This window comes from Coffea eugenioides, unplaced genomic scaffold (assembly GCF_003713205.1).
Source record: "Coffea eugenioides isolate CCC68of unplaced genomic scaffold, Ceug_1.0 ScVebR1_2525;HRSCAF=3569, whole genome shotgun sequence".
Lineage (NCBI taxonomy): Eukaryota > Viridiplantae > Streptophyta > Magnoliopsida > Gentianales > Rubiaceae > Coffea > Coffea eugenioides.
The window spans coordinates 27,081-48,497 of NW_020863020.1; the positions used below are offsets into that span (position 1 = coordinate 27,081).

At 33.2% G+C, this 21,417-nt stretch overlaps 2 protein-coding genes across 2 annotated transcripts; both read left to right on the forward strand.

Moving 5' to 3' along the window:
- The first annotated feature begins 2,584 nt into the window (after nt 1-2,584).
- Nucleotides 2,585-13,916, forward strand: LOC113756900 (protein SRG1-like). The gene is made up of 4 exons (XM_027300370.1): nt 2,585-2,856; nt 3,302-3,549; nt 5,321-5,645; nt 13,674-13,916. The coding sequence occupies exons 1-4, from the start codon at nt 2,599-2,601 to the stop codon at nt 13,914-13,916; spliced, it is 1,074 nt and encodes a 357-aa protein (XP_027156171.1). The 5' UTR covers nt 2,585-2,598.
- A 1,928-nt stretch (nt 13,917-15,844) lies between these two features.
- Nucleotides 15,845-21,202, forward strand: LOC113756901 (protein SRG1-like). The gene is made up of 4 exons (XM_027300371.1): nt 15,845-16,084; nt 16,600-16,847; nt 19,574-19,898; nt 20,777-21,202. Exons 1-4 carry the CDS (start codon nt 15,845-15,847, stop codon nt 21,032-21,034), a joined length of 1,071 nt encoding a protein of 356 aa, XP_027156172.1. The 3' UTR covers nt 21,035-21,202.
- The last annotated feature ends 215 nt before the right edge of the window (nt 21,203-21,417 follow it).

Here is a 21,417-nt window from a genome sequence, read left to right on the forward strand (position 1 = left end):
TTGGAATGGTCATCCATTCAGATCAGCGGCCGACACTTTACTTTCTCCTTCTCTTTCTCGAAAACTCCCTTTCTCCATCTCTTCAATTTTGTCAAGTTGAACTCAAGCCTGCAAGCCTCCTCAAGCAAACGATTCAACAGAGACTTTGGATTTTGATTTCCGCAAGCCTCAAGCAGATTGTTCAACAGATTTCTCAAGCCTCAAGCAGAAGTTCTACACCGACCTTCATCTGCAGGTTTGTTTTTTGTTTTTTTTTAGAATGCCGACCTTCAGTGAAAACTTTGATTTGTTGAGTAGTCTTAGTGCTTGAATGCTGCATCTTGCAAATTGTGATGGCTAGGAGCCTAGGACAGATAGTCCAGAAAATAATAATGTAAACGTAATTTAAGACCTGCTATAGTACTAATCATCCTAATTCAGCCAACATGACAAAAACTGGGAAAAAAAAGAGAACGAAAAAGCAAGTTCCTGTTCCATGAATTAAATAATTAAGCAAAATGAAAAAAAAAGAAAAAAGTTACCTCGTAATGATCCACAAGTTCTTGGAAATAAGAGTAAACCTGATTACACATAGCATCGGTCCAAACGAACTCATCAGTAGGATCAAGAATAAGAGTAAGTTTGTCCATCTGTGTTTGATCAAATTCACTAGTTTCAGGGTCAAAATAAGCTGCATAGATCCTAACGTGTCTTGTTGCAGAGCTAATTTTTTTTCAGGTTTGACAGAGGACCATTCTATTATTAATATTGAAGATTGATGATTCTTGAAGATTGTGCTCCTTAATGTGTTGTAGAAGGTTGAGGTTGATAAAACATTTTAGGGATTGTAATTTTTCTTGAAATTTTATTGTATTTGTTGACATTCAAGTTGTTGACACAAGTCTGAACTATTGAGAATTGAATATGCTATTGGCTTTCTAGTTTGAAACGAATGCTGCTATTGTCTTTGTTTTGGCTGGATTAATCACGTACGGCAGGTTCATATACAAGAATTTGCATGCTTTAAATAGGGGCGGGTACCCTATGACCCGCTCCTATTTTTTCGGGTATCCGAGGATCGGGTACCCGAGGATGATCAGAGCGGATTAGGGTCAAAAAAATAGCGACCCGATATGTTAGGGTCGGGTCAGCCAATTGTCGTTTGGGCCGGGTACCCGATCCGTGCCCACCCCAGTCGGCAGAGGTGTGGGATTTTTTCCCCTCCACCATGTGGCTACCATCCCCGCACCATCCTTGCCTATAAATTAAATAAATTAATTAATATGCAGCTATATTTGCCAATATCTATGTACATATTATATTATTTATAATTTTGTAACAATAATAGTAACAGCTGTTAGTTTAGATTTGCTAACAAATACGGAGAAATGTTTTTAAAAGATTAAAGTAGATTTTAAACATAATGTAATGTTGAATATTAGTTAAAAGTCCAAAAGATTGATTTATAAAGTTATTTGTTAATATTATATATGAAAACATAAGATCAAAATAAAAAAAAAAATTTTATTTTGAACCACCCATCAGGGCACCCTGGTTGGGTAGACGGATGGGGGTGGGGGTAAGAGAAGTGGGGGGATAGCACTAAAGCCAGGAGAAGTTTTTAAAGCACAAGGAGGGAGACGGGTGAGGGTTTCCTAGCCTCATATCCACCTCATTGCCATTCCTCTAGTCACCGACTCTCTAAAGCCTAGAAATTTTAGTTTTTCCTCTTTAAAGGTTTGAAAGCATAAATGTTAACTTTTGCCTCTCTAGATGGATGGGTAGATGGATGGGGGTGGGGGTAAGAGAAGTGGGGGGATAGCACTAAAGCCAGGAGATGTTTTTAAAGCACAAGGAGGGAGACGGGTGAGGGTTTCCTAGCCTCATATCCACCTCATTGTCATTCCTCTGGTCACCGACTCTCTAAACCCTAGAAATTTTAGTTTTTCCTCTTTAAAGGTTTGAAAGCATAAATGTTAACTTTTGCCTCCAAAAAAATTTATAAAATTTAATGATAAAAAGTTATATATATATACAGTTTTTTTTAATCAAAATAATTGTTATGCTTCCGTCTACGTAGCAAGGCCAGTATAATTTCAATAAATATTTGAGGATAATCTAAAATTTGGATAACATCATGAAGTGCAGGTGATGAACCATTTTCGAAGACAGTAGCTGATAGACCCTTAATCATAAGTCAATTTTAAAATTTCGAAGCGATAAAACTTGCTTTTTTTTTTAATGGGTAATTATTAATGGGTCTACCAAATCAACGTAATTTGTAGGCCTAAGAGATTTGACAAGGTTTAATTTGTACCATATGGTTCCATGGGTTACCTTTGAAACACTGCATTTAGGTGGAATATGGATGAAATTAATTATAATAGCAGCTCTTTAGGTGAGACATCATTGTCAAGCCTAGAACTAGTTCCGTATAGAACTTCTTATATTATCCAACCTAGCCACCTTGCATTTCGGACTAATAATAAACAATGTTGGAATTAATAAACATCTGGTGCGAAAATATATATATATTATATATATACTATAATATATATATATATTCTGAACCAGGGATTCAGTGGAATTAGAACTTTGAAGCTGAAAAGAACCACAATCATGGATCCCAAGACAAGAAGGCTTGGGGGATCTCTGAATGTTCCTTTTGTCCAAGAGTTGGCTAAGGAAAATCCCTCTTCTGTTCCAACTCGTTACATACGCCCCGACAAAGACCAATATCCAACCATCTCTAACGGTGGTTCTTTCCACCAAATACCAGTTGTGGATATGCAAAGCTTGTTTAGTTCTGCTGAGAAGGTAAGTGATTTGGAGCTTCAGAAGCTGCATTCTGCTTGCAAGGAGTGGGGCTTTTTCCAGGTATATATACAAGGATTGAATGTATGACAAACATATATTTGTGTGACAAGCTATTGTATATTTGAAATAGTTTGATTATACAACTTTTTTACAAAACTAAATTATCAAGTGTTGTTATTTCGATATTTGAACCGTTGATTTGGTGTAAGGTTTGAACCCTAACCAATATCCTAGAAAGGAACTTTAAATTCCCCTTGGTGGCCACTAGACCAAGACTCTATGGTTACCTTTCTCAAGGTTTGAGAGCATCCCACTTTTTTTTTTTTTGTTCCGAAAAAAAAAGAAACCATCTTCAAATGAAATCAAAGTCCTATGAAAATTGAATCCGTTGATGACTTAATCATCTTTTACCTGAATTTTACGAGTGCAAATCGGTTGAAAGTATACATATGCTTATGTGCTGTTCCATCCAGACGCTATTACTTATGAGAAAAACTGTCAGCAGCTGATTAATCATGAAGTTAGCTCTTCATTAGTGGAGAAATTGAAATCAGAAGTTCAAGATTTTTTCAATCTGCCGATGGCTGAAAAGAACAAATATGGTCAAGAACCAGGAGATGTAGAAGGATATGGGCAGGCCTTTGTCAAATCAGAGGAGCAAAAGCTTGACTGGGCTGACATGTTATACATGATCACTCAACCAGAAGATTTAAGAAAACCTCATTTATTCCCTAAGCTGCCTCTTCCTCTAAGGTATATTTGACCAACCATGCACAACACACACAAAACGCGGAATTTAAATCAAGTGTTCTATCTTTAGTCTTGTAATTCTTTAACCATGCAGTTTTAGGATAAAAACTGTTTTTGACATGAACTAACATACGTAGTATGCTAAAATTTTAGGCAAACTGTACTACTAGTTACTGAACTTTCTTGAATGGAAAAAAAAAAAATTGGATGGCCGAAAAGAGACATTCATGAAAATTTAATGGCCGCTGATGCACTTTGCCAGATGGTTTTGATTGAAGCAATTCAATGATACATTTAATTTAACGTTTTGACGTCTATCTAAATTTGATTGCTAATGCATCAGATAGGTGAGATTTTTTAGTAGGTAAAGTTGATTTCCTGTAAAATTATCTACTGAGAAAGATAGAATAAAAGAATATGTTGATGTGATAATTTTTAAAGCTAACATTTCAGATTTATGTTTAGGGAAGTATAAAGGTCCAGAAATGGCTGAATACATGATGACGAAAGGTCAAGCAAAAAAATAAGCTGAAATGCCAATGAGGAATTAATTACCCTGCCGCCCTCCATCCACTATCTTCCAAACCAAATAAAAAGAGAAAATATATTTAGAACAATTAACAATATGAATAATTCAAAACATTAACCTATTGTACATATGCTAGTAAGTCCACTAAGGCTTAAGAAGCTTTCTTTTTCACTTTTTGTGATATTGAGAAAAATAATGACCTGCCAAGAATTTCCGTTTGTGTTTTGATCAAAGATGATTTTTTTTTAATAAAATATCATATTTTCATTAAAATTTACACTAATGGCAGAAATTATATCATCAAATATATATAGATATCAAATAATAGATATGAAGAAAGGATACTATAGATATGAAGAACAATAAAAATTACATTATAAAGCTCCAAATTTAAAAAATAAGATAAAATAATTGTAGCTCCACGGATATCTACGCATGCTTGTAATTGTCAAATCTACTGATTAATGACTTCAAGTCCATATATTATAGTGAGATCTACCGAATAGATCTAAGAAATTCTAGATCTAATAATCAGAACATGAAAAACTCAAATGTAATAAAAGAAAAATTAAAAAATTATCAAGAACTCTCACTAAGAATCCTTAGGAGAGAATAGAACTCCATTAAAAAATTTAGGAGAGAAGAAAACTCTCACTAGACAACTCTAAGGAGAGAAGAAACTCTCATTAGAAAATCTTAAGAAATATTTTATTCACATAAATGAAAAGAAACTATAGAGAGAGCTCCTCACATGGAAAAAGATTAGAAAAATCTGATCTCTCTCTCATGAGAGAGTTGAAGGAGAGTTTTAGTTAGAGAGTTTTTTCTAAAGAGAAGAAAGATAGAAGGAGGATGGCCTAAGATATTTTAGGTCAAAATGTTACTAATATTATAAAAGATGAAGTTGAACAATAAAAAATCACCAATTCACTGTGACAAATGGTTACAATGAGCTCAAATTTATTGAAATATCTTGATTCGCTATGCAATTTGAAAATAAACAAATCAGTTATGATTTTAAGTTCATTATAATATACATCTAAATTTATACTTAGACTTAGGTATGCTAAGTTCTCCTTATAGTTTATTTGCATGTTAATCAATCCAATAACACTGCAAAACATGAAACTAACAGTGAAGTTTGTGCGCAAAATTTACTTTTCTTTTCTTTTGTTATGATACTAAACCGATATTTATGCTAGTTACCTTTGTATTCCTTCAAATGTTCTTGGTTCTGCTACATAGGGAAAGTCTTCAAGAGTACTCTATAGAGCTCAAAAGTCTTGCCTTGAAGATTCTCAACCTAATAGCAAAAGCATTAGGAATGAAGCATGAAGAAATTGAAGTGCTTTTAGAAGAAGGGTTGCAATCCATGAGGCTCACTTACTATCCTCCATGTCCTCAACCTGAGCTGGTCACAGGCCTCTGCCATCACTCTGATCCTGTTAGCCTCACCATTTTACTTCAAATCAACGATGTACAAGGTCTCCAAATCAAGGAAAATGAAGCTTGGGTTCCTGTTCTTCCACTTCCTAATGCTTTTATAGTCAACGTTGGTGATATCCTAGAGGTAAGGATTCGCATAAATATAAGGCTTTATTGTGAATTGCCCCATTAACAAGTACATGCTTTTAAATTTGCTCCATCGTTATTTGTTCTAAGGGTCAGTCACACTCTGCTCTGCTAAGCTTTCGGGGTAGGCACACTTTTGACTTTACTATTACGAGCCTTAAAATTGTATACTTGGCCCCTTGAAAACTAGTCAAAGATATAAATATTAACGTCATAAGCAAAAAAGTGAGTGTAAGGATGTTAATGCCCTTTCATTTCTGAAATGATTAATAATTTATCATTATTGCCATTTTGTTGCTAAAAAATTTATATCTTCTCTATAGTATCTAATATACAAAAAATCAAATTAATAAAACCAAAAAAAAAAGCTTTTTTAATTTAATATCCTTAAAGTCTTTTCAAATTCATGTTGAATTAATGTTCTTTTATCTTATCCATTGTTTTCAATTTATTGAACTTTAAATCTAATAGTAATAATAAATAATGTAGTAATAAAAAAATAATATGGTAATAACAATAAATAGAGTTGGCAAAATTTTGAAATCATGCTATAATATTAAGCTTGTTACTACTTAACAGCGTAATATTTTATTCTTTTAGTTTATGTAAATTGTTAGAAGAATATTTTTGTTATATTTTGTTTGTCAGATTAGTCAACTATGAATTACTTAACTAAATTTTTAATAAGGACTAATATATATTACATCTAGACTTAGAGGAGAATAAATAGAGATTAAATAAAAAAATCACTTTCTTCACCAGTAAAAGGGCATTAATAGTAAACTATATATAATGTCATCAAAATGGTGAATAAGCGTTGTTTTGATTGGATCTGTCCTCTCCCTAGACTTCCAATATTTACATTTTTTTTCCAACATTAATGTGCCACAACACTCCTATAAAAGCCCAAATTGTCATGTGGAATGCACTTACTCTCCGACTACAATTAGCTTACGTACCAAATTTTTAGTAACTTAGTCATGAGAATCTTTTGCTAAGCTGTGACTGATAAAGCTATTAGAACTTCCAGTGTCCACCAATACGTTCACTACTACACTTCTCATAACCTGTTGTAGAGTAATGGTCTTTCTTTTGAGCCCAGAAGACAAAGTATGAAATGACATGTCTACCACAACCCCAAGATTACTAGAAACCTCATCTTGCTTCCCTTGGACATCTGCAAACTCAATTTCCTCCTCTTCTTCTTCTGCCATTAGATGCAGCTGTTTCATTTTACTTTGATGTCCTGCTCCAAATTTGTTGGCACACTTGAAACAAAAATTATTATTCTTCTGGTATTGGATGGTGAAATTTTCTATATGATGTTAGGACTAGAATCCTGATTAGCAGAAGCTCCTTTTTCAACCTGATAATGAGGGAGCCTATAGCTATTAGTTCCAATACCATGGCCAATTTTGATTTTATATAATTCAAATCTGGAGTCCACATTCTGCCTACCCCCTTGTCTAATCTGTCTACGTCAAATGCTACTATTAAAATCTCAGGTTTGAACATCTTGACTGTGCCTAATTTCTTCTCTAAGCCCGCTAATGAAACTGGAGACAGAATATCGTTCACTAAGTCTTATTACTCCCGAGGAGCATCAAAGTTTTCAACTGTTCAAACTTCTCTTGGTATTCTTCTAAATTACCAATCTATTGCGACTTATTGAATTTTTCCAAATTTCCTCTGTCAACAAATGTGTGCACGATAGTTCTTTAATTCCTTCCAAGACAAACTAGCTAGGTTTTTCAATCTTGACCCCCAGAAACTAGTTATCTGTTATTCCCTCATAATACATCCCAATCACATTCATTCTATTTTCATCAAAAAAATTTGTAAAACAAGAATAATTTATGGCATTTTCTGACTCATTCCCTGAGATTATGCCCAAAGAACATAGGTAATTCAACCTTAAGAGTAACTGGGAAAAGGAATCCTACTCCAGTTCTCCTTAGTAGTCGCTCCAGGCTCATTGGTGGACAGCAACTTCTGTTGCTTCTAGGAGGTGGGAATCCCACAATTTTCTTCTTCGCAGATCACTTTCTGATTGTCTTTACAAGACATCACCATCATAGAGGAGCTGGATTTCTGATGCACATTATGAATCATGGACTCCATCTTCTTGCCATTACTTTCCCACTCATCTTTAAAATGTTGCTGGAAATTATTCATGGAGTCTAACTGCTGCTAAAAATTTCCTATGGAAGCCAGAGCCTTGTTCAACCTTGCTTCTGTTTCTTAACCTGCTCCTTCAAAGACTTAAAACAAGTAGTTTCAGCCATGATCAGGGGGTATTCAAGCAGCCAGAGTCAACCGCTTCATACCAACAACTATCAGGGACTCAAACATTGGAGTCCAAATTAAGTATTGATTTGGGAGAAAAATGAAATAGAGAAGGAAAGAATTAGTTCAAGAATGAGGAATGATCAGAACGAGAGAAGAAGAAAGAGATGCAGAGGGAAAGATTGACTATAAGAAAGGAATGACTACCAAACTCTTTTCCTAACTAGTTTCACTAACCGATGGAAATTAAACCAAGCTATCTTAGTATTTAGTTTCCTAATTCTTCTAATTTCTTGTTTTGGTGTCTTGTTTGTTTAGTTTTCATATTAGTTTAGGAATTAGTCTCCTTCATTTCTTTCTTGAGCCCGTTCCGTTTGTTTGTTTATAAATATTTCGCTGCCATGCTATTTCTTCGAGTGTGTGATTTGTTTTGATTATTTATCCTACGGGCTATTTTCCTACAAAGTATTAGAGGTCTGGACTTTGATTCTAGGGCTTGTTCATGAAATTGAAGCATGGATCAATGTTATTCATCACGTTGTGATGTTTTTATTTTTGATGGTAAAAATGATTTTGAGATTTGGAGTTGGATGATGAAAAAAAAACTTCAAGCTATTGGAATTTGGGATTTTGTCTAAAAGGGGTTCACGAAACCTATAGAAGGTACGAATTATCAAGCAGTGTAAGAGTTAGAGAAGAATAAATAGTTAGACTGCAAGGCATTCCAATATCTCAACACCCAAGTCCAATTGCATGTAGCCAAAAAATTTATAGATGTAAATACAGCAACGGAGGTTTGGAAATTTTTGATGAATTTCTATGGTCATGGTGGAGAAGAATTTTGTGATGAGGTAGGAGAATTTTTTTTTTTATGAGTCAAAGAAAGAAGAAATTGTAGCAATTATGGGTACACATGAAGATGAAAAATTTGTGGCCGAAAAAGAAATTTCACATGTGGTTGAGAAAGAAAGTGAAGTTGTTGGTGATATGGAAAATGTAACTAAAGATTGTGATAAGAGAGAAATTTTTGATTTCATTGTGGTTGATGAATTTTTTGAAGCGAAAGATGCGATTGTTAAAATTGATGCGGTTGTTAGTGTGAAAAAATTAAAGGAAAAATATGGTGATGTTGTTAAAAACATTGGAGGTGGCAACTATGATTTTCTAGTATTGGGAAATTTTCTTGGTGATGTGAAGTAATGAATGGAGTTTGGATGAACATGTTTAACTTTTTTGACATAAGTGATCAAGGTAAGAAATTGTTCAAAAAGTATAAGTTTCGACCACTGTTACGTGTAAAGATGAAACTAAAAATCAATCATAAGTTGGAGTTAAATGTTGTGTCTACTGCAACTGAGCTTTTCATAGAGATTCAAGTTCGAAATGACATTGGAGGTGAGCACAATAACGAGCATGGTTTAAGGAAGGCAATAAAGGAAATTAAACCCAACTATCTTAGTATTGAGTTTTCCAATTCTTCTAGTTTCTTGTTTCGGTGTCTTGTTTGTTTAGTTCCCATATTGGTTTAGGAGATTTCAAATCAGTTCCAAATAAGTTTCGGTTTATAATTGTATTTGTTTAATAAGTTTAACAATGCATAAATACTACTAGAGTAGTAGATTATTACTTGAAAAATTGAGTCGAGTTTTGAGAGTAAATTTGAGGGAAAGTCTCATAGTTTAGATTCGTAAGTTGTTGTAAGCGAAAAGTTACAATTTGTTATTGCTATGATTGAGTTTTGAGTTAATAAATAGTTAGATGTTTGTTTGTATATTTATTCTCCTTCTCTTCTCAAATACTTTTATATGTGTTAAAATTGCTTTTGTTTCTTATTTGTGCCCTATTATCAAAAAAAAAAAAAAAGTCTTCCCTACTTATCTAAATGGGGCCAATGGGTGATAGAAAAGGCCCATGGCCTAGGTTGGCCACCTCTAGGGGTGTCAATGGGTCAAGTTTGGATCCGAACTCGGCTCAGGCCCGATAATTTTTTCCGAATATGGGTTGAGAAATAATTTCGATACCCGGATCCGTTTACTCTAACAAAAAATAGGTTGGATACGGAATATAAGATTCCAACCCGAATCCAAACAATATATTAATAATTATAAAATATAAATATTTCTAAATACATTCTTTTACCAAATTAACAATTTAGTAATGATTTTGTAGATTGATTTGTAGTTAGTTTTGTATTGACTATTGAGTTATTTGTGATTTAGTTTTGTAATTTGATTTATTTAATTTTGGAGATGGATTTATGATTGGTTTTGGATTTAATTTTGAAATGTTTAAATTTGAATTTGAATTTTTTCCAAATAGACCTAGATCCGACCCACAAGCTGTCGAACCCGATTCCAAAACTCGAAGATCAAGACCCATTGAATACACGGGTCGGGTCTGGATTTACTACATAAAAACGGGTTGGGTTCAGAATTTTCAGTTTCGATCGGAGCCCCGACCCATTGACAAGCCTAGCCACCTCCATTGCACTTGGGAGGGGTACCTGCCTAAGGTCTGTCTAAGTGGCAGGGTCTAAGTAATAATTTGTGATAGCGAGGGTTTCCATTCGCAAACAAAAAAAATAGAAGAGATTAAAAAAAAAAACTCTTGCCAAGTCAGCATACTATATGTCTTTTGACTTAAGCCATAATTAAAATCACGAAAATGATGTCCAATGATTCATTCAACTTTTTTTTTTTTTGAGGGTAATGACATTCAACTTGAATATCCGATCTATGTGGCAGTACGAAAACACAATTTCAGTTCCCAATCTTAGTTTAATATAGCCCAAAATGCAATGAAGCCCTATTTTGATATATTCCTAATACACTTGTCCAACCTCATTCAGTCCATGGACCAAAATGAGCTAGACCTTGAAGTATCACTTCTAAGAGCATTGGCTCCGTTTGGATTTGGATTAGCTGTTTTTGAGGTTATTTTTTAAAAACAGCACTGTAGCATTTCGTTTTTTAAATATATCTCTTCGTGTATTTTTCATTTGTGTTTTTAAATTTGGACCGGACCTGTTGGTTCGATCGATCGAACCGAAAATCGGCCAAGTGTCTAGTCTGAGTTATCCTAAAAAATCAGATAGATAGAAATTCGGTCAAATCAGATCAAAAATCGGATTTGACTGAGTTTGACATGAAAAACTGGAAGAATCTATTGGTGTCAAAGTTTTTTTTTTTTTTTTAAAAGTCAAAGCATTTTCAGTATTATGTTTTGATCCCTAGGTTGTTAAAAATTATTAATATACCTCAAATATTTCATATTTTATAAATATTGTCCTAAAGTTTGGTGTTATTTTTCAATCAAGTCCATAATTTTAATTCTAAACTTGTTAATGTTCATTAAATAATATAAATTGCTACGTGATCATTCTAATTTCTTTGTCTTCTCTTGTTAAATATATTAGAAACATCAAATATATATGAATATACATTTATTAATATTAACATGTGCTTAAGTTATTTACATACAATATTTAAATTTTTAAATAATTTTTATTTATGACGTTATCTGATTTAAGCCCGATCGAACCTATTAACCCCTGACTCCTGAATTCGACCGAGTTGATACTCAGTCCCAGTCTAAAAACATAGTTTTTGATGTGTTGACATCCACATGATGGCATCTATTTGTGGGATTACATGGCGTTAAAAACAATTGAAGGTTTCCTATAGTTATTGATCCAATTGAATTAGTGAGGAGAAAATGTATTATTTGGTCTTGTGTGGACTTTGGAGCAAAATATTGAATTTTACCCTTTTATGCTTGCTCGCATGCGCATTCACACATACACACGCATTTATTTATAAACACACTAGCCTCTCTCTTTTACCCTTTTATGCCTACTGGCACCAATGTTTTTAAACTCGGACCGGTCAGTGAACCGGAGAGGTGGCCGGTTCACGGTTCGACCGGTCGGACCGGTCCAACCGGCCGGTTCAAAGGTTCACTGGTTTTTTTTTTTTTTTTTTTTTTTTTTTTAGTGTTAAAGTACTAAGCATGTTTCATTCTACACTTGAACTTTACCAACATAACTTAATTTAAGTTATGATAATAATAAATTTTCTAAAAGTTATACATAAAACATGGAATGATAAATATAATTAAAATATCATAATTCGCCATAAGTTTTCATAATTTCATTATAAATATAAATAGATACAATCCAAATGTTCACCAATTATCACAAATAAAAACACAAAAAATAAATAAATTAAATATTGAAATTCTTTTACAACCCTTAAAAAAATCCATAAAAGAGTTCAAGTTAAGACAAACTATTTGAATAGCAAACTTTTATCAGTGGCATGATAAGCAACCACACCACCTTCACAATTTCATCAACTTAAGCTGAAAAAGTTAAAATTTATTATAAAAATATAAATCTAATTGCTCAAACTAAAAAAAAACAAATATACAGTTAAACATATAAAAAATTAATTGCTACTAAACATTACTAATTAACATGTTATATTAAATTCAATGATCCTATACCATTAATTATTTTAAATTCAATTATCAATAGCTTCAATTATGTGCCAACTACCATATTTTTGACCAACCCAATGTTATTATTTGTAATTCCTACCCAATTCCTACACGGATGTGCACTACTTTTGCAAAAATTTCATCCTTAATTAATCGAATAAAAATAAAACAAAAATGAGGGAAACATATGAAAATTGAGGGGAAAAAGAAGAAAATGCAAAAAATCAACTAAAGATAATAATATAGAAAAAAAAACCTTGAAAAGAAAAAAATTAAACTTACTAAGATGTTGGAAAACAAGAAAAGTTGAAAATTTCAACTTGTTTACAATTTGCTAAAGATAATAACCTGATAATAATGGTGAAGACTTGAGAAAATCTTGTTGTGGATATTTGGGTTAAAAATGGTTAAGAAGAAAAAATTGAAAAAAAAATAAGAGAAGAATTTGATGTTTTAATATATTTTTTAGTCAAGTAGAATTTTCAACAAACTTAACTATAGTCTAGCGGTGAGATTGTCATATCCAAACTTGGAGACCCAGGTTCGATTCTTAGATACACCATTCTTGATATTTTGTTGAAGAATTTAAAAAACCGCCGGTTCACGGTTCTTAATGGTTCGTCCGGTTCGTCCGAGTTTCAACGGTTCTCCATGAACTTCCGGCTTTAGCATTAGACCGGACCGGTGACATGGCCGGTTCGCGGTCCAACCGGTCGAACCGGCCGGTCCGGTCCGGTTCTGAAAACATTGACTGGCCCGTACACATGCACATACACATGTTCGCATGAGTATTGAGTACGCAAAGAGAGAGATTGGTATACTAAGACTATTGCTTTGTATAAGGCATGAGAGTGGGAAGGGACAACTTTTAGCAAACGCAAAATAATTGTTATGTTTCTAAAGATTGTAGCCTTTGTGTGTAGAAAAAAAAAAAGCCTTTGTGTGTAGAATTAGTACTTGTAATTGACTTGAACTATTGATGCCAGTTAAGTAACTATCCATTCGCTATTGTCATTCGGAAATTAGTTTACAATTATCCCTTTTTCCTCAAAACAAAAAATTCCTACATGAAAATCTTTTGAAAGTTACAAACAAGTGCATTATGTCTTATACGAAGTATGGATACTAAACTATTGAACAACAGGTAATCTGTCTAGCTTATTTACAATAATAGTTAGACTTACAAACCTTTTGCTTTGGTATGAAAGCAATTCTTGATTATTTTGTGTCGTCAACTTGGCAGATTATAACCAATGGAGCTTACAAGAGTGTGGAGCATCGAGCAATTGTAAACTCACAAAAGGAAAGACTTTCTATTGCTACGTTTACTTTCCCAAAATTGGATGGTGATCTAGGTCCAGCACCAAGTCTCATCACTCCTGAAAATCCAGCAAAGTTTAGCAGAGTCCTCATGGTGGACTATTTGAAAAGACTATTTTCTCGTGAATTAGATGGGAAATCATATATCGATACCATGCGAATTTAAGCGAAGATAATGTCTACTGTGTTGTAGGTGTGAATGAAAGATGTGGTTATGTATATGCTCCTTAAAAAAACTGTTGTTTGGTGGTTATCTGATCTTTGTTGGATAAAATAACTAATCACTGTCATAAAAAACAATTATCAATTTGTTGGAGTCTCTCTAAGCAAGATCTTGTTTGCCTATTCGTTTTTTCTCTTTTAGTTTCTTTTTCCTCTGTTAATTATGCAAAGACATATTAGTTCAATTTTCCAGTCCAATCGCTTCATTTCTTTGCACACAATAAAATACTAGTTCGTTTCCTCTGAGTCATTTTCCCCAAGAAATGAGAGCGCTTTCCAATCTGATGCTATCTAACGGCCAAACTGATTTTTTTTTTTTGAGCAAATAATGAGGATTTTATTTGATTACTGGGTTCAAACTTGTACACATGGGCAATCATCCCTCATCATACTACTATAGCTACAGTCCACTACAGTATTCAAAACAACTAATCTATCAAGCATTTCCAGTCCACTCCCCATTCCAATGTAGGGAATCTTTTCTTACGTAGCAACCATAAAATAAATGCAGATCTTGGCACAAATCCTTTTCCCCAAACTAGTTTTGCCCAAGTCTTCTTCTCTCTTGAGCCGCTAAGAAGCTTTATGGCAGCTTTTGTATGGAATACACCAAATAAACATCCCTCCAACACAATCTGATCCTCAAACCCCACCAAAGGTTCAAAACACGCAAGTGTAACTTCCTTTAGCCTCCTCACTGCAGCTATAATTTCTGATACAGAAACATTTGGTTTGCATCCAAAACTGTAAAGTAAGTTGCCTGTTAAGTGTCTATACAATGGCCCAAGGGGATGCCATGCATCAAACCAGAAATTGGTGTTAGTCCCATTCTCAACAATGTGTCTAATAAGAGGTTGAGCACAATCTCTAATCTGCAAAATGTTCCTCCAAACCTAGGATGGTTCATTTGAAACCTTCAAAGACCATAAAGATTTGTTCCTTAACGCCTAGAAGTATTTTGATTTTTTTCCAAGACAATAAATGAACTGATTTTATATTTAAAACCTTCAACAACTTTTTCACTATCAACCACAAGACTTGACCATAATTTTATCTAAATCGACACGCATAAGATTAACTTAAAGCAATGACTAGGAATTAATGAAAATAAATATCGAAAAATGTGGATGTACCATCACCTATAGGTTCGATGATGTACAACCACCAAACAAAACAAAAGGTTAAATAATCAAAGCCTAACTTTTAGTGTAATTTGCACTTTTTCCTTAACGTTATCTTAATTTTTTGCACTTTGCCACTTCTGGTAATGGAATTACTAATTTTACCAGTACTTCCATCTTTCTACACGCATAGCATTTCAAAGGGGTTAGACTAGTTGGCTTGCGGTTCTAATACTTTCAATTATTATCGAGGCCTCAACCAATAAGGTACTATCTGTTCATGCCTCTCATGTATACGAGTCATTTTAGAAAGAAAAACAACTCCTCATGTTTGATCAGGTTTGAGGTTGGTTAATTTACCAAAAAATTAGAATATACAATTAAACGTTATGAACATAATATTAAGGAAATTATCCAAAATTCCTTTAGTCTTTTATTAACCTTAACAAAAGCAAGTATGTTTGTCCAAGAACTATAACATGTCACTAAGGAAACATCTTTCGAATATCTAACTATATAAAGTGTGATTTGAATCTGTGGTGCTAAAATTTTGTGTCATCTTTTACATGATCTCTAAAAATTTCAAAATGTAAAACCAAATTTTAGTAAAATAACTTTTACAACTAAATATCAGTTATACTATTTACACATATGACACGTATAAAGTGTGCCTTGATCACGAATTGACATCAATTGCAACTTGGAGCTACGTATATATATATTTTGGTAGAGATTTACACAAACTACAAACATGGAATCTGGTATGATAAAGTTGGGAAGCTCTCTAAAGGTACCCTATGTTCAGGAGTTGGCTAAGGAGAAATTTGCATCAGTTCCACCCCGATACATACGACCTGATCCAATCAAACTTCATGGGGTCTCCACAGAGGAAATCCCAGTAATTGACATGCAAAGGTTGCTTTCGGATGAATCAGTGAATCCAGAGCTTGAAAAGTTGCATTTTGCCTGCAAAGAATGGGGCTTCTTCCAGGTTTGTCATTTTGTATTTGTATATGCATATATTAGGTATTGTTGTTGGCCTAATAAGGGAGTCTGATTTTTTAATACTACTTGTCATTTCAATTTGGTTTTTAGCACAACTTTTAACTTACTTTCAAAGGAATAAATTAATTCTGAAATATTTATTATGTTAATAACTATGACTTTTCAGGACTTGTAGGTAAATGATATATCTTGCCACAAGTATTTCTTTTTCATATTGAAATGTATTTTTTCTTGTAATTATCCAGAAATTTTATGCCAAAAGCAGGCATGCCTACCCTAATATATGACTCATTTGGTTTTCTCTAGTAATAGTACATAATGCATGACTAGAATGTAATAGTAGTGATATCCATTTATTTCCTGTTTTTCCTAGGATCTTCTTTGAATTGTTATACGAGGACAATCATCTAATTTAAATGGATATACATGCCTACTGTTAAAATGGAGAAGCGTTATAATAGTCAACACCAAATAATTAGTGGCTGTACAATTTGTCTCCAGCTGATTAATCATGGAGTGAAATCTTCATTAGTGGACAAACTGAAACTAGAGATGCAAAAGTTTTTCAATTTGACGATTGAAGAGAAGATGAGATTTGCCCAAGAACCGGGCGATATAGAAGGATATGGACAGGCCTTTGTTGTATCTGAGGAACAAAAACTTGACTGGGGTGACATGTTTTACATGGTCGCTCTGCCAACTCACTTGAGAAAACCTCATTTACTTCCCAACCTTCCTCTTCCATTCAGGTACAAGAAAATTTGCACACACATGCATATCATTGTATTTAGGGTGCATTTGATAAAATTGAAATTTGAAATCTATAGTCTGAATCCATAAAATTATTGAATTGTTAAGTATTAAATCAAATACATTTGAGTGTATATCATATTCAGTGATAAGTGAATAGTTTATTACTTATTTTCCTTTACATACATTGTCTACACCTTGATATATAAAGAAACTGAAAGTCTAGAATTGAAATTGTAAAGAGATATAATGATGGTTTTTATGATTTATAAACTGGATTTACAATAAGAGACATTTGGATAGGAGTTTTATTTAGATAATTTATTTAAGATAATTATTGTAGAACTTTTTGTGATGTGATGTATGTGAGATAAAAAGATGATTGAAAAAATAAAAAGGTGATTGAGATTTGTGAAGCAAATTTTTTTTTTTCAAATCATCTCAATCCAAACACACCAGATTTATTTAAGTGTGGCGGCTTGATTCTTTCATGTGTTTTAATTGATGGAAATATGAACATTTTGGTCCTTTATTATAGCAGTGGTCTTTAATTTGGTTCTTTATATCTAATTTATTCCTTATCTCGTCTGCTCCTTTATTTCTACAGTGGCAATGTCGATTATCTTTGTAATACCAACATTGCATGGAAGTTTATGAATTAAGGGTTGTAATTAGAGATTTGGGAAAATTAGGAGATGGGCAGTCGATAGATTGGAGATTGGGACTTGTAATACCAACATTGCATGGAAGGTGATTCTTTTTTTTTTTCAATTTTTATTTTTGTTAATGGTGCACATGCCGTACATGGGAACGGCGCCATTAGTTTTTCTATTACAACTCTTGCATTGATTTTAAATCTTAATCACTGAAATAGAGGACTTGAGCTATATAATTCCCTTCTAATAAGCAAAGTAATAAAGGACTTGATGAGGCAATTAAGTACTTTGTCTTAAATCTTAAAGAACAATAAATAAAGAAAAATGCTGATAATGGTTATGCAGCATCTTAATCACTGTTTGTGAATTTTGTTTTGTCGAAGAAAAAAATAATATATGTCTCATTCAGTTATTTGAGGGGTAAAAAAGACGATAACCACTCAATTATTCTTTAACTAGGTGTACGAGTCACAATTTGTTTATAAAAAGTAATCCATTGATTATTAAGATGGTTTTTTCAGAAAATAATTTGATAATGCTGGTAGTTAGCCCACCAGAACCAAACAGACAATTGGTTCACAGAAGGAAGCTTTTACATAAAATTGAAACCGAGGAGACAATAATAAAGCCAAATGCAGGGATTATCCAGATGCGTTTATTTAGGAAGTCGTACTGTCTTAGGGGCCGACAAACGACATGAAAGTGTCCGAAGGATTGAATATTTTGTTAATCTCCACATGATACGCCTTTCTTTCGTCTTAATTTTTTTCCCTTGGACTCATTCTTAATGGTTTTCCAAACATTTCTCTTCTTTTAATCATATGGCTATTGGCCACCCAATGACTTAAAGTTTTGGTTAGGTGGAGGTTAAGGGTTCAAATTTACTCCCTATCACTTTGCTACTATATGTGATTTTCTCAAATCCATATGAGTGCGTACGTCTGATCCGATGGTGATTTAATTCTCGTCGGTTCTCTAATAAATTCAGTTGAACCTCTCCCTAAAATAGGTTAGAATAGGAATAGGATAAATGGTGACGATTGATAGAAAAAAAATTATATCATCTCCCTCTCTCTCTCATATAGGAAAATATATCCTCTCTTGCTTTTCTTAAAGGGATGAGTTTAGAAACCTCCTCTAAGATTGACAATTTCATTGAGTTTCCTCGAGGTTATCAAAATAACACTTACCTCCTTTGCCACATAAAATGACAATATTAGTCTTAACATTTTAATAAAACTCTCTTGCTAGATATACTTTTACAAAGAATGGTATTAATAATTATTTTTCTTTTCTTTTTCTATTCTTATTCCTCCTTTTTATATTTTTGCCAATAAAACCATAAAATATAATCATTGACACCATAAATGTTGTACTAGTGACATTTTTTATGACTTTGAATGTGATCTAATATTACTTGTTCATTTTTTTTTGGTATCAAAAGCAACATTAACTAAAAAAAAGCCCAAAATTGCTACCAAGCTATGATAGTTCCACCAATCCAAAAGTCTACAAACATTAAAAGAATTATGACGGTATTTTCTTTTTCAAATTAAAAAATATATACCCAAGTAAATCACCATTAAAAGTAGTTTACCATAGTGATAGAACTATTGTCATCATTGCTTATCAAATAATAAATATGGTGTTAAAAACTTGACACTCTTTCTGTATATTTGTGTTAAATATATTACAATTGTTTTGGAAAGTAAATCAAACTTTATAAGTGGAGGGTATTTTAGGATATTCATTAAAAATTTTGACCAAGTCTAAGGTTTGGTTACCAAAAGTGTTAAATCCGGGGAGGTAGGTGTAATTTTTGAAACCTTAAAGGAGCTCAGTGAAATTGTTAAAAATCTTAGGAGAGGTTTATGAAATTATCCCTTTCTTAAATCTTACATTCTTAATTGTCTTTATGAGGAAAATTAATGAGCCATGTCACTGTGAGATGATGATAAAACATTCATCCTTGCATGCATCAACAATTAGTTAACATCTAAAGAATTGGGCATTGTTATTATATCTTGGATATTCTTTACTTTTTATTTACATTTTTTTTAACATTGTAGAGACACTCTAGATCAGTACTCAAAGGAATTGAAAATCCTTGCCATCAAGGTCCTTGAGCAAATGACAAAAGCATTAGGAATGAAGCTTGAAGATATGACAATGCTTTTCCAAGAAGGGATGCAATCAATGAGGATGAACTATTATCCTCCATGTCCCCAACCTGAGCTTGTGATGGGCCTTTGCCCCCACTCTGATGCTGCTGGGCTTACCATAGTGCTTCAAGTCAATGAAGTGGAAGGCCTCCAAATCAAAAAGGCTGGAGCTTGGGTTCCTGTTGTACCACTTCCTAATGCATTCATAGTCAATGTTGGAGACATTTTAGAGGTAATCATGCTCAAAATCCTTTCTCCCAAGATGCAATGTTAATATGAACAATCTCTTCAAATTGCTTTTCTGTTTATATAATTACAACATCTATCTAGTTTTTGGCCTCCCTTATGAGATATTTTCAAATTGGTTTCTACAATTATGAACATATATGGAAATTAGAATGTCCTTCCCATATTTTAATAGGATTCAAGAGATAATCTTTCCGATTATGATGTAAGACTAATTATCAACTTGCACCGCCCAGAAAATGAGGCAAGGTCAAAGTGTAGCTTTCATCCCAAACTTTAACTTTTGACAAATTTGTGCCTAAACTTCTAACTTTGGCTACTTTGTCAGAGTTAAACGAATGTTGTTTATTGGTAGAATATTGACTACTTTAATAGAACACGTATCTTTATAAAGTCAAAAAAAACATAAAATATATGGATGAAAAGGTCTTATATTGAAAAAACTTGGGCATAATAACTTCAAAATTAGTATTGTACATGCCCTTACACCCCACCCTCCAAATTATTGCTTACCTGTGATGTACGAGTGGTAAAATTCAAACTACTTTCCTTTCATCGTTTTGAAAAAAGTACTTGCTCTTTTCCCCAACAAGTTTGTTTTGATTTTCAGAAAGGAATTTACTTTTTGTCTTGATTTCAATGCTAATTACACGAGTTACTTACAAATCATGTCCTGGATCTATCAGGGTATAGCTTCTGAATTCTATCTCCAATGTTTTTGGGGCATAACAGTAGTTATAGGTGGACTCACAAGATTACCCTGGTAACCATATCCTATTATTGAGCCTAATTGAACTTGTATGAGAATGTATGCTACATAGTACACAGTTGGGAATAATATGACGTTTTTTAACTGAGATGCAGATTGTGACAAATGGGATTTACAAGAGTGTTGAGCATCGGGCAACTGTGAATTTGCACAACGAAAGGCTTTCCATTGCAACGTTCTTTTCTCCAAAACTGGATGGTGACATGGGTCCAGCGCCAAGTCTTATCACCCCTGAAAATCCAGCAATTTTCAGAAGAATTAGTATGATTGAGTATTTAAAAGTGTTTTATTCCCGTGAACTAGATGGGAAATCATTCATTGACGCAATGAGGACCCAAATCGAAGACTTTTAGGCACTTAGTCCCTCTATGATTTTTCTCTTTGAAACTTATGTACACTGTTGATATGGTGTCCCCTCTTCATCCCCTCCCCCTCCTCCCCCAACTTTCATTCATCACAAATTGTATAATTGTTTAAGGATTAATATTATGTGCACTAATACTATTTATGCTATTAGATTCTGATGCATGACAATTAATATGAATTTAAATTTAAAATTCCAAATTTGCACAAATAGTATGCATTCAAGCCTAATACTGTACACATTATTAATGTATAGAAAATTAATCTATTTTTTAAATATGAAAGAGAATGATGAGTTATTGTATGTTCTATCAACGACGACGTATTAGAAGTCATTCTTTATGCCAGATCTTGATAAGGGGAATAAAAAAAA